The sequence below is a fragment of the Rhinolophus hipposideros genome, assembly GCF_964194185.1.
Source record: "Rhinolophus hipposideros genome assembly, chromosome: 16".
Taxonomy (NCBI): Eukaryota; Metazoa; Chordata; class Mammalia; order Chiroptera; family Rhinolophidae; genus Rhinolophus; species Rhinolophus hipposideros.
In genome coordinates, this window is record NC_138062.1 from 32,560,333 (window position 1) to 32,573,986 (window position 13,654).

The window sequence follows — 13,654 nt, forward strand, 5'->3', positions numbered from 1 at the left end:
ACTCTAAAGTATGTTTCCTAAGAACAAGAATATACTATTATAATAAATAGACACTGTACAGTTCAAATTCAGGAAATTTAACACTGATGCAATATTTTTATCCAATCTTCAGCCTGTATGTCCTGTTTTTCAATTATCTCAATAATGTCCTTTATAGCAATTTTGTTTTCCAGTATAAGATCCAGCCCACATATTGCAGTTAGATGTCATGTTTTTCAGTATCTTAATCTGGAACTGTTCTTCAGACTTTCTTTGGCTTTCCAGCATTGGCATTTTTGAAGAAGAAAAATTCTGTCATTTTACAGACTTCATTTGGGTTTCTCTGATATTCCTCATTATTAGATTTGGGTTATACATTTCTTGCCTGGAATACCATATAATTGATGTTGTGTCCTCGGTATCATGTCCAGAGGCACATGATGTCCATTTGTCTTTTATAGGTAAATGTTAAATTTGATCAAATGCAGTCTGATTCCTTAATTTCTTTTTGTAACTAATGACTAATATGTGGGGAAATACTTTGAGATTATAAATACTCGATCAAATTCCAGACCCCGCATCCATTCTTGCCTGAATTGCTTTTACTATCATGGTTGTCAAATGCTTTTTCTGACTATTATTTTAACTTTATTTGTCAGCATTTTACTGTAAGGGAGAGCTTTCCTCCTTCATTTATATATGTATTTATTGGTCATCAATGTAGACTCATGGATTCTATTTTTATATAATGGATTATAACCCATTACTGTTCTTATTTTTTTGATGCCCAAATTTTCCCAGGTTTGATCAATAGGAACTTCTTCAAATTAGCTCCTATTGTCACTTTTAACATTATCCCATTGCTTTTGTTTTGTTTTGATTTTCTTCTAGCTCACTGGACATTCATAATCCATATTTAAGAAACACTGCCTTAGGAATGTCTTGGTAGCCCTTAAAGGGGTCTCAAGTCGACTGGAAAGGTGAAAGTTGGGAGAAAGATGTATCTTTTTACCATATTCATATATACGTAGCAGAGCTTCAGTGGGTTCCTAGTCTAGGCAAACTCTCAAAATATGTAATATGTACAGTATGTGATTTTATAACTGTGTCAATTAGATAAAAATTAAAGTTAACTTGTTAACTTTTACTGAAGAGTCACTGGATGAAATTGGGAAAAAAATAAACCAAGTGATAGTTATGTTAGTGTTTCAGCCACATTTTAATGATTGCACATTGGATCTTTGAGACAATAAAAAGTTGATTTGTAGATGTATGCATCTGTATAGGGGTGCTCTTGCTTTGGGAGGACTGTTCTGAAAGCCATTATGCTGGGCCATTTGTAAATGCTAGTAGGAGAGGAAGGGAGTCTTTTCTGTAGGGCCATTCAATTTCTTTAGTGGAAACGCATCTTAATTTTACCTTGGTAAGAAAAGGGGTTCAAGTACATGCTGAAGCATTCTAGACCTGTGTTGGGGGATAGGTTGTGGTCTGTTGTTCGATATACGCATGTTTAATTCAATTCTCACAAAAATTGTAAAGGGAGATTTTTTTCCTTTATTGTGTAAGTAAGGAAACAGTGACCCAGAGACGTTAATCCCCTCATTTTTGTTCTTCATTTTACTCTAAATTACTCCCATACTTATACTGTGTTTTGGACCCCCAAAAGCCTGTTGAGGTTCTGCAGTGTAGATAAGCTGCTTCCTTCTCTGCACTATTCCAGACTGTCCTCCTCCTTCTTCATTAGAAACTGCTCCTCCTTCCACTTACGTGTTAGAGAAATCTGTTGAAATCTCATATCCACTCAGCATCCTGTTTTCCTTCTGTTACAGGCTTATTTCTACCTTTTTGATTCCTTTTCTCTCCTTTTAATAGGAGGGAAAGATAATAAATATATGTGCTCAATCTTACATCTTTAACAAGAAACCAAGAGTTGACTATAAAATGTTTTTTTCAAAAGTGAGTTAGGACATCTCTGCTTCTATTTACTGTCCTATTGATATCTTATGTCATAACTCATTTTAACAAGATGGTACCCTACCATTTATATTTATCTTGGTATTGGCTTAAAACCTATTCCTAAAACTGTTAGCATGCTCAAAATAATTTTAGAGTTCAGAATATTAAAATTAAGTTACGTAATACCAAAAGAGCATAATAACCCTACAGGTAACCTGCCGGAAATGTTGACAGGTAGGGGTACAACAGGCCATTTAGAAGTGATAGTGGCTGTTTGCTCCATAAATAGATTTTTAGCTAAGCAAGAAGCTTTATGTACTCCTCTTGGTAAATATTTTTCAAAGACTATTTTTGAAAATGCTAGAATCTTCCTAAATTCTGTTCATTTTCATTTATGTCATCCTAGCCACTGGGTCACAGCAGCATAGGACTTTAGGAACAGAAAGTTAAATTTGAAATGTAAGAGATGATGACAAACACCAAAATATGAAATTTATATACACGAGATTAAAATAAAATAGCCATCTGTCTTTCAGCAGATGTGACACCTTTATCTATAGTACCACTGAGTATTCAAGGTCACTCAGTTTGGGTATCAATCCCTGTTCAATAGCCACTAGTGCCAGGCTTTTGAGTCTCCTGTCCACTATGGAGTGCATTTGTGGGTAGTGCAGAACTGAGCGTGAATGTTTGGTCCTTAAAACAAGCTCTATATAATAGCTCTGAGACAAAGGGAGCATTATTTGACCACTGTATTAAAATTATCAAGATTAGATACATTGATAGCCACGTTTGCATAATTCTAGGAAAATATAAATTCTTGAATAATAGTAATTTGCCTATTTAGCCATTGCTTCATTTGATACTTCGTCCAATTTAAAAAGGAGTCGAATTGTATCATGTTTGCATGAGCCATTCTCTGTGAAGAATTTAAACCTACTGAAGAATATCTGAATCTTTGTTTATAAGTATTGATTTTATTACCTTTATGAAAAATAAGGAAATATCGTGTCCTAATTGCCTGATACTTTTTTCTCCATAAAACTTTTTTGTCCTCTGAAAGGAAGAATTGCAAGTGTGAAATCTTCTAGAGAATTTTTTGTTAGTGTACGTTCTCCTCTGTAACCTAAGTAATTACGAAATTTTTGCTTATTTCCATTAGATGATAAATAATGGAGTATGGAGTACTGTTTCTGCTTTTGGAGACCAGGAGAAAATATCTTTGGTTTTATTTTTAAACTCTAGAATTTTATAATGACTCTGAGCATAAAGAAACTTTAAATAAAGTAGATTCAAATTAGGAAGAAAATGCATAGGACACCTTGAATAGTATTAATTTATAGTGCTCATTATTTGTAGATTTTGTATTTGTGAAATTGCCTATTCACTAAATTTTATTTTTTTAATCCTCAATCCATACTCGTGGCACTTTTCCACTCATTCTTGGATATGTACAGAGCTGTAAAAAATTCCTGGAGGCGAACATTCCCAGCCAGCTTTGAACAAGGCAATGCTCCGCCTTCTTGTTTTAGTTTTCACTTTGTAAATAAGTCTTTTTCGTGGTCTCTGTAGTGCCATATTTTTCACATTTGTGCTGTTTGTTGATGATTTTGTGATTTAAAATGCCCCCCAAACATAGTGCTGAAAAGGTGTTAGGTTCCTAAGTGCTAGAAGGCTGTGATGGTGCATTATAGAGAAATACCTGTGTTGAATAAGCTTCTTTCATGATTGGTGAGAAACACACATAAAACAAGGTTATGTATTGATCCGCCGGCAAAACTGTTGTGTCCAGAGGCCCCCAGGAACCTAACCCTGTGTTTCCCCTAAGGGCAATAATTCCATATTTGCTAATTCAGTGTTTGCCATGACTTTATAGAACTATGAGAATTCACTCTATTTCTTTTATTTGTATGTGAAATAGATTAATTATGTTCTTATAAGACTAAGTATTGGGGCGGCCAGATGTCTCAGTTGGTTAGAGCGCGAGCTCTCAACCACAAGGTTGTCTGTTCATTTCCTGCATGGGATGGTGGGCTGCGCCCCCTGCAACTAAGATTGAAAACGGTTACTGGACTTGGAGCTGAGCTGCACCCTCCACAACTAGATTGAAGGACAGCGACTTGGAGCTGATGGGCCCTGGAGAAACACACTGGTCCCCAATATTCCCCAATAAAATTTTTTTAAAAAGTATTGTTTCCAAGAAATATATATTTTCCTCAACCAATTTTGAGTGAACAAATAAATTATCAGCAGTGGATTCATCACAACTAATTTCAAATACAAAACCTTCTTTTGTGTTTAATTTTTTCCAGTTTGAAACTTTTTGCCTATTCAGTGATTCCACTCTGTAGCTCAATTTTTTTGACCAAATAATTGGCACAAATGACAGATTTCAAGAACTTGAATTCATACAAGTACCCAGCATCAAACTGCATCATATTTTATATCTCATTGAGAGCCAGATGTTGACAACTTCCTAATGATAACACAAAGACCCGTTTCATGCCATTTCTGTTGGTTGGCACTATCGTAAGCATGCTGACTTTTGAAAATTTTCTGTGAAACGTAACACAGGATTTTTTGGTTTTAGGTTTTATTTTGTTTTTCTTTCTGTTTTAAATTTGGTCATTGATGTAAAAAAATTGCATTTATGAGGAAAAAATAATCATGGCTGAAAAATCGGATCACTAAAGAAGGTGAAGAATTACATATACAAGCCCTATGCAAGCATCAACATGAACAAATTAGTTTATTTGGTGGGCAAATTGAAGTATCCCGACAACTAAAGTATCATTAAATATGTTTTACCAAAGTGCTCATGATTTGCACTTTTTGAAAATACTATTTTGTCAAATTAATAGATAACATTTTATTGATTACTAGCTGTGGAATTAAACTTTATATGCATTATCTCATTTAATACAATAGCATTTTGAGCTATAGGTGTTATTATTTTCCACATTACACATGAATAAACTAAAGCTTAGAATAGTCACATCAATCCCCAAGGTTTAAGTAAGAACAGTGGAATGAGGATTTAAACTCAAGTCTGTTCACCTTTAGAGTCTACAACTCTGCTGCCTCCATGACTTGCTTCACAACATCTGCAATGGATTTCATGGCCTTCTGAGAGTTTTGTCACTTTTCTGATAGCCCCACCCACATTCCATCCACATGCTTGTTACCCTAAGGAAGATTGAGAGTGGGGATGGAACACTGTAGACACCCTTCTCCAAAGGGTAAACTTATTGTATTAATCTTCCTCAAGTGGTTTATCGTACTTTGTTCTTGCCCAGTATCAACAATTGCTTTCATGGGAAAATGGAGTCGCCAAAAGGACAATTTGCAGTATTATTTAACAGTAGGAGAATAGAAAATGCAGTGCGTTTTTTGTCTGAATTATGTGTATATGAGCCTAGACTTCCACTCTCCCCATGAAGTTTTATATTTTTATTTTTTATTTTAAGAACCAGCTGCTGGCTTTACCTCTTTCTACCTGCCGGATGCTTTCTGAATAACATTTGGCGCTCAATTTAAGTGATCCCCATTAAAGTCCAGAGCCTAGGGAAATCACCCTGAATCTGTGTTCCCTAGCAACATCCCTGAGAGTAACAAGAGCTGCTTAACCGTATGCTGCTAGGAAGATGCTGTGGGGGAAGTATGGTTGGTGTAAAAGTAATTGCGGTTTTTGCAATTTTTAACCTTTTAAACCACAATTATTTTTGCACCAACCTACGTAATACACAGAAATTGATATTAAGTGCCTTAAATCCTGAGACTTCAAATACCATAGTTACTATGCATGTTTGATTATTTACCTTTAGTGATGCTAAAGCAAAAAAGAATAAGTATCTAAAATGACAACAGATAGGCTACATGAGATTAGCAATGTGATATCTAGATATTTTCTTGCTAAGATAAACACAGAAATAGCCATGATGAAATAAAATACCTTTCTTTATGATTATGAGTCTTAAAATGTTAAATTTGTATCAAAATTAAAGCGCAGACATATTGTAATAAGATGTGGCACATTTAAACATTACGCAAACTTAAAAATCCTTATAAATATTTGTGTATTCTATATTTTTTGTGTTAATTATATTATTCTCTCTGTTGTTTTGCCTTTTCCAGAATGTCATATAATTAAAATCACATTATGTAGCCTTTTCAGATCAGCTTCTTTCACTTAGTAATATGCATTTAAATTTCCTTTATGTCTTTTCATGGCTCAATAGCTCATTTCTGTTTAGTGCTAAATATTGCATTGTCTGGATGTACCACAGTTTATCCATTCACCTACTGAAGGACATCTTGGTTGCTTAGAAGTTTGGGTAATTATGACTAAAACTGCTGTAAACATTCATGGGCAGGTTTTTGTGTAGACATACATTTTCAGTTTATTTAGGAAAATACCAAGTAGTATCACTGCTGGATCATATGGTAAAGGCATGTTTAATTTTGTAAGAAACTGCCAAACTGTCTTCCAAAGTGACTGCTATTTTGCATTCCCACATCCTTGCCAGCATTTGGTGTTGTCAGATTTTTGGATTTCAGTCATTCTAATAGTTATATTTCATTGTTGTTTTGATTTGTGATTGCCTAATAACATGTGATGTTGAGTGTCTTTTCATATGCATAGTTGAGTTTTAAGAATTTTTTGGTTTATTTTGGATACCAGTCCTTTATCAGATAAATGTTTTTGCAAAGATTTTCTCCTAGTTTGTGGCTTGTCTTTTTATTATCTTAAGATTCTATATTTAAAAAGCAATTCAATTTTTATAGCTTAACCACTAATTTAGGAACAGCTACCATTGTTGTGTTGTAGGCAGGAAAGATTATCTTTTGTGGTTTTTTTACAAAAACAAATTGTCCCCACATTTAAAAATCATTATTATATTTATTTTCTGTGAACCCCCATCCCTTCAGTGCTTAAGTTCCTGTAATTCTAAGCAGTTCGCTATAAGGAAGAAGAGTGAAAAATTATCTTGGACTTTTTTTTCTGTTTTAATCAACAAGTGACTGTTATAGTGACCATTATCCATTTAATAGCCAGTTGCTCAGGGAGGCATGTGGATGAGACCTTTGTAGATAATGAAAAAAAAAAAAAAAAAAAAAAACTATCTTTCACATTCTTTGAAATTCTACTGAATTTTCAAATTGTTCCTAATAATTTTCAAAATTTCTGGTGACCAGTTGGTTTTGTTTTTTGTTTTTGTTTCTGTTGGTCCTTATTGTAAACAGCTACTTAAAACAAAACCATTATTTTAAGGTCAGGTTATGCTATGGAACTTATGCAATTTACTTTAATGATTTTATACAAAAATCATTTTTTCCCCAAGTTTTGAAATACACACACATATTGGTAATCAACTTGGGTTTATAAAACAAGAATATTTTGTTTTGAAAAGAGGTTGTGAAAGTAATTATGTTAGTTAAAAGCTCTTTCTGATTTCATTTTTCTCAATGAGTTTATTTGCCCAGGAAAAGTTACTTATGTTAAAGCCGAGATCAAATAGGAAGTCGAGGCCAGTAGTTTTCTATATATTTGTATACGAGGAAGTCCAATATTTGTAACAGAGAAATGTAGAGCTGCTCTGGTTGGAGGTCTAACGGATAGAGGAGGAGGAGACTGGAACACACTCTTTCTCCTGCTTTTTCCCAAGGTACCTCTGAGGCGTAAGGCTATATGGAGAAGAACTGGAAAATTAGTCTAAATTATGATTTTTATTTAAAGTAACGACAAAACCAAACAGTCATTACTGAGCTATTAATCATGGAGTTCTAGGTGTCTAATTTATAAGGTTTCTGAATTAGACTTCAGGGCCTATGTTACATTTTATTACAGTCTACAACATAAGTGTAGACTGGCAAGAATTAAACTAAAAGCCTGTTTCACAGCTGTAATGCATCTGGGAGTTTGGTTAAAAGGGGCTAGCTTAGCTTAGTCTGAGTTGTGATAAAAAGCAGGATCTAGAGGCCTTTTAAATCAAGGCCTGTGCTCTGATCAGAGCTCTATTTAATACTGGCCCATGAGTACACATAATTATAATTTGTAAGAGTCTTTAGGACATCAGTAACTTTTAAATCTCACCATGTGAAAAATGATTATGTCACCTGTGGACTTTTAAAGTAGTTAGCAAACTGGGATAAAGGTGATAAACCAAACATTTCTGAGACTTTCTCTGTCCAAGTCTTGTACTTATGATGTTCCAGCTATTCTTTGTAATATATTACTCCTTTTAATATGCTTTAATGAGGAATGTTAATTCTAATAAATGAATGCTTCGTGTCAGAGTTGTTGTACCACGGGGAAACGCAGGTACCTTTTTAATGTAACCTTACATTCTGGCTTGCTCCCAGGCTTGCAGATGGGTCAGGGGCTGTGGAGAGTGGCCAGAAATCAGCAGCTACAGCAGGAAGGGTACAGTGAACAAGGCTACCTCAGCAGAGAGCAGAGCAGGAGGATGGCTGTCAGCAACATGTCTAACGCCAGTCATCGTAAACAAGTCCAAGGGGGCATCGATATATACCATCTTTTGAAGGCAAGGAAATCTAAAGAACAGGAAGGATTCATCAATTTGGAAATGTTGCCTCCCGAGCTAAGCTTTACCATCTTGTCCTACCTGAATGCAACTGACCTCTGCTTAGCTTCATGTGTTTGGCAGGACCTCGCTAATGATGAACTTCTCTGGCAAGGGTAAGTTCAACCCACCATATTAGATTCTGTATCTTCTGGATCTCGTAAACGTCATCATCTTAAATGCTCTGTTTATACTAGATAAATGCAATATGAAATACTTATTTTTAACCTGGGCTTGTATTTTGAGTTGCTCTTTATTAAAGAAGGAAAGATAAAGTTATCATTATGTGAAACTTGATATTGGGAAAAGATGGGCAGTATAAAAGAAAAGAATGACTTTACGGTTAGAATAGAGGTTACCGATCAAGAAGTGTCAGTTTATTATGAATCAGAAATTGTCAGTTCATTCTAAAAATACAACAAGTTGTTAAGTGAGAATTTATAATCCAAAGCTTAAAGAGTGTTCATACCCCTGGTGTAGTTTGTGCTTCCTATATGAGGAATAGGCTTACTTAAAAATCAATAAATATTCCCCAACTTTCATTGTTTTCATTAGTTACAGATGGAGTATGTGTATATTTGTTTACTTATTTCTATATTTCTTTTTATCAGATATGCTTGTTAACATAAACTTTAATTGGTGAATATTTAATCTACTTTTTATTTCTCTCTAACCACCATTTCATATGAAGGAGGCAAACGCAATATAGATTATAGAAGTTTAAGCAGCTTTTATACCAGTTTAAATTTAAGCTATAAATCTAAGAATGTTTGGTGGAGTAGAATCTATTTTATGGAACCTAAATTAATCCTTAAAGAGCATCACATACTTGAGTTGCGAAAATGTTACCAAACGTAGGAGAATCATTGATTTTCTAGAATTCTTTACCAAAACTTGTTTGTCTCATTATTTTAAAAAGGGACTTCATAATGATATAAAACATATCTAACAGCAAAAGTATTTTTGAGAGTTTAAATAATTTCTAAATGAAAATCTAATTGAGAGAATGAATAAATTATCTAAATAGCCAATCTTTAGTCAAAATGTATTACCAACAGTGACATTCCTCACTCAGGCTTCCTGATGCTACACAGATACAGCATTAATTATATAGTTCATTTCTCAACCTCTAAAAAGATAAAAATCATCCATATCATCTTGTCGTTCTCTCACTGTCTTGTCATAGTGAAGGTACCATGGAAGTGAGAGGAAATTCTATTAATTAATGATGTTTAAAATAAATTATAGTTATTTTTTAATGATTTATTATAAGAGGAAATGAAAATACTTTAAAACTGGCTCATTTTATTTCCCATCTCTTTTCTACATTTTACTATTCCCAGTAAACTTATGTTCTTATCTTTGAACTTTGAAAGAAAAGTTTATATCTAAGCTCATCTGAATGAACTCAACCAGAATGTCTTTTTCATTTGGGATTTATATCTGGATTGTTTATTTCTGAAAGAAATGCTTCCGTTTTGTTTACCACATAATTATGCCTATTTTTGTGACAGTTGGATTTTTTTTCTTAGTGATAAGTTGCTTCTACTTTAAATTAAAGGCTGGCTTAGTTGTTATTTTAACTTTGGATATGTTGAATACTTATTAATGTTGGGAGGTTCTATTGCTTAATAATAAAAATCAAAAGCTATGGCACTAGGTTAAAGAGACTACTAAAATGTTGATAATTTTCTAAACATGTTACTACATTTTTGAAGAAATTTAAAAAATTTTTCAATTGCAATTTTTCAATTGCAATATTTTAATTGCAGTGAACATTCAATATTTTATTAGTTTCAGGTGTACAACATAGTGTGTGTTTAGACATTTACATAACTTTCAAAGTGACCCCCTCGATAAGTCTAGTACCTACTGAACAACATACATACTTCTTACCATATTTTTGTCTATATTTCCTATGCTGCACTAAACTTATTTAGAATCAGTGATTTCATTTGGTAAAGTAATGCAAGGATATAAATTAACTATTAAAAAGTTATTCTCATATTCAATTAGATATTTTATCTATTGTCATCACAATTTTTTATGTTGTAGGCAGAGACAGTAACTTTTTGTTTTTCTGCATCTTATATGTGTGAAAAGAAGGAAGTTTGAACCAGAAATCAATAATGAATATCAGAAAGTGAAACTACTTTCATGTTTATCTCTATAAGTAGGTATTTTTGAAAACAGACAAAAATCAGATCATTTTGAGACAGTCATTAAAAAGTATATCAAAATATAATTTCAGTACTCTCAATGTCTCTGGAATAATGCATTTATATTTCATGATCTGTGGTATATTTCCAGAATTTCTAGGCATTGTAATAAGATTAAAAACTTCAGCTTTCAAATAATAACCAGTAGCAATGGCTCTGTACAGTTTGAGACAATTGTCCCCATCTGCAGAGATAATGTGTTTTGAGATATGAACTGTTAGCATTTCATGTTTTATAGAAGTTTTAAACAATCATGTATCACTGTGGTAGTAAAAAGCCAATGTTTTAGAAGCAATATCTTAAAAACAGCTTTGCTTAATGTCACAGCTTTTGATGTATGTATGTATTGAATTACAGCATTACAAACAACTTCTGTGCCAGTTGTTAATATATATAGTTAAAAAAAACCAAAGTTGTCCCCCTGCCCAGCAATTCCCCTCCTACCCCATTCAGTTTTATGTCACAATAGAGCACAGTTTACTTAATCCTGTTTAGCTTCTTTGTTAAGATTGCAAACTCTGGAATAAGACTCCTTGGGTTCAAATTCTGCCTCTACACAAATTTGCTGTGCAATCATGGGCAACTTTTTTTTATCACGTCTGTGTTGCTTTACCTATAGCACCAACATCATAGGATTGCTGTAAAGATTAAGCAAATCAGTGCTGTGACAGTGCTTCAAATAGTGCCTGGCATTTAGTAAGCACTCAGTAATGTTAGCTGTCATCATCATCATTATTAGTTTATATTTAACTTCAGATAGTACTGACAAAGTGTTAATTAATCTTTGTGACTCACATTTATTAAGTGCTGTCAAAACTGCTAAATTGAAGGCATTTGTCTATCATACTATAGTAAACAAATTTAAAAAGTATAAAATTAAACATTTAAACTTTAGAGCTATAAAATCTAATTTTATATCATTTCATGTTATCTGATGTGTATACACGCTTAACTTGGGAAATTAAATGTGGTAATGTTTTCTTGTCTGATTTTATCTTACTTTTATAGGTTGTGTAAATCCACTTGGGGTCACTGTTCCATATACAATAAGAACCCACCTATAGGGTTTTCTTTTAGAAAGCTGTATATGCAGCTGGATGAAGGGAGCCTCACATTTAATGCCAACCCAGATGAGGTAAGAGAAGAACTTGAATATTTGTTAACAGTTGAACTTTATTACTGTCTTGCTACAGCTTTCTAAGATACTAAACTTGCAAATCAAATAACAAGTCACTGAATATGCCTTTTCCATCACTGCAAAGCCTGGTATTTGCGTTATTGCTATATGACGCAGTCATTTCTTTTCACCTTACCATGTCAAGTTCTAATCTTTCTAGCTGCTCACTTTGTATGGCAGCTTCCATAACACACGTGCCGTCCTCTACTGGACCTTATTGAGATATTACTACTTATAAGTGGAGAGCATGAAGAATGTTCATCACATTTTATCTGCATCATTTTCTTCCTGTTTTACTGTTCGTATTTAGTAATGATGCTACTTTTATCAGATAATCACAGAAGAGATTGTTCTAGTTTGCAACATCAAAATGTTGTCTAAATAAAGTCTTTAACGATCTAGTTCCATGTTGACATAGACACTGCTTATAGATTCTGTTATAAAGTGGAATCATTTTGTATTCATTATGTAATTCTCTTTTGTAAAGACAACAAGCATAAACAGAAAAAAGAGTGGAAGAAGCAAAAATAACTGCTTAATAATTGATTATTTAATTCTTTCTTAATCTGTAAGAATGATCAAAATGTGACGACGTGAAGACAGTTCTTTCACTGACTTTATTTTCCCTATTCTCATTTTCATATCTCCTGGAAAGGTTCAAATTTTTAGATAGATGTTTAAATACTAGATTTAGTCTTAGACTAAATACTAAATACTAAATTTAGTCTTAGACTAAATACTAGATTTAGTCTTAGAAATCTAATGGAAATTATACAACACTCAGAACTAATATTTCTGTGTTTCTTCTGTGGAAAAATATAACAGGCACCTGTTTTAATTCACTTAATTTTCAAAACCCAACTTTCTTTTTTTCATTTGTTGTGGAAGTATTAAGGACTGTTTAAATCATGAAGTCAAATATTTAAAAAATATATTTTAACTTCTTCTATGTTATAATTAGAGAAATGTTTCTCCCGTGCAAACTATTTGAATATTAAACAGAAATGCTGATTTTTAAAATATGCATATAATAACACAAATGACATCATTTTTAAAGTTAGATTGGTTTTTGCTTGTTATATATGATTTTTTTCCTTTGTTAATCTTTTTGTACATGAATGAAAAATGAAATATAACACCACTGCAAAGGTTTACTGATACACATTATCAGTTAAGTCTTAGCCCCACAAATATAACAAAGTATATATATATATATATATATATATATATATATATGTTATAAAGCCTAGTATAAATATTTAAATTAGGACATTTGTTCTCTCCTTTCATCAGTGTTTGAAGAGTTTTTACTTTCAATTAATAGAAAACTGGCACTTTTAATAAAAGCAGAATGATTTATAAGACATTAAAGTTCAAATTATATATTTGAAACCAGTTTGATACTGATTTTTAGAAACTAACAATTCTTTAGTACCAATTCTTTAGTACCAATTCTTTAGTACAAATTCTTTAGAAGGCAAATGAATGGATAAAGGATCCTAAATTTAGGTTTTGTAACTTGTCACTTTATTGCAAATTTTTTCTGATGCCTTTATCATAAAATACACTGGTTTTTACTTTATTTTTGATCAAATCTAAGTTCTCTTCCTTCTAAATATATAGCAACAGTAAGCTATATATCTAAAGTTATAGCAACATGTCATTTTTTTGATCTTGCACTATGGCCTACCTACTCTATACAAGAAATTGAGCTACATTTATGTATTTGAAGAATGGCG

The 13,654-nt window shown here is 32.7% G+C and overlaps 1 protein-coding gene across 3 annotated transcripts in view; it reads left to right on the forward strand.

Annotated features, from left to right (window-relative positions):
- The window catches only part of FBXO8 (F-box protein 8), a 44,369-nt gene that overhangs the window by 7,694 nt on the left and 23,021 nt on the right, over window positions 1-13,654 (forward strand). For all 3 annotated transcript variants that reach the window (XM_081076238.1, XM_081076236.1, XM_081076237.1), the window contains exons 2-3: window positions 8,299-8,635; window positions 11,747-11,873. In XM_081076238.1, coding sequence (XP_080932364.1) covers window positions 11,836-11,873 — 38 coding nt within the window. In that variant the 5' untranslated portion in view covers window positions 8,299-8,635; window positions 11,747-11,835. The remainder of the gene's footprint in view (window positions 1-8,298; window positions 8,636-11,746; window positions 11,874-13,654) is intronic.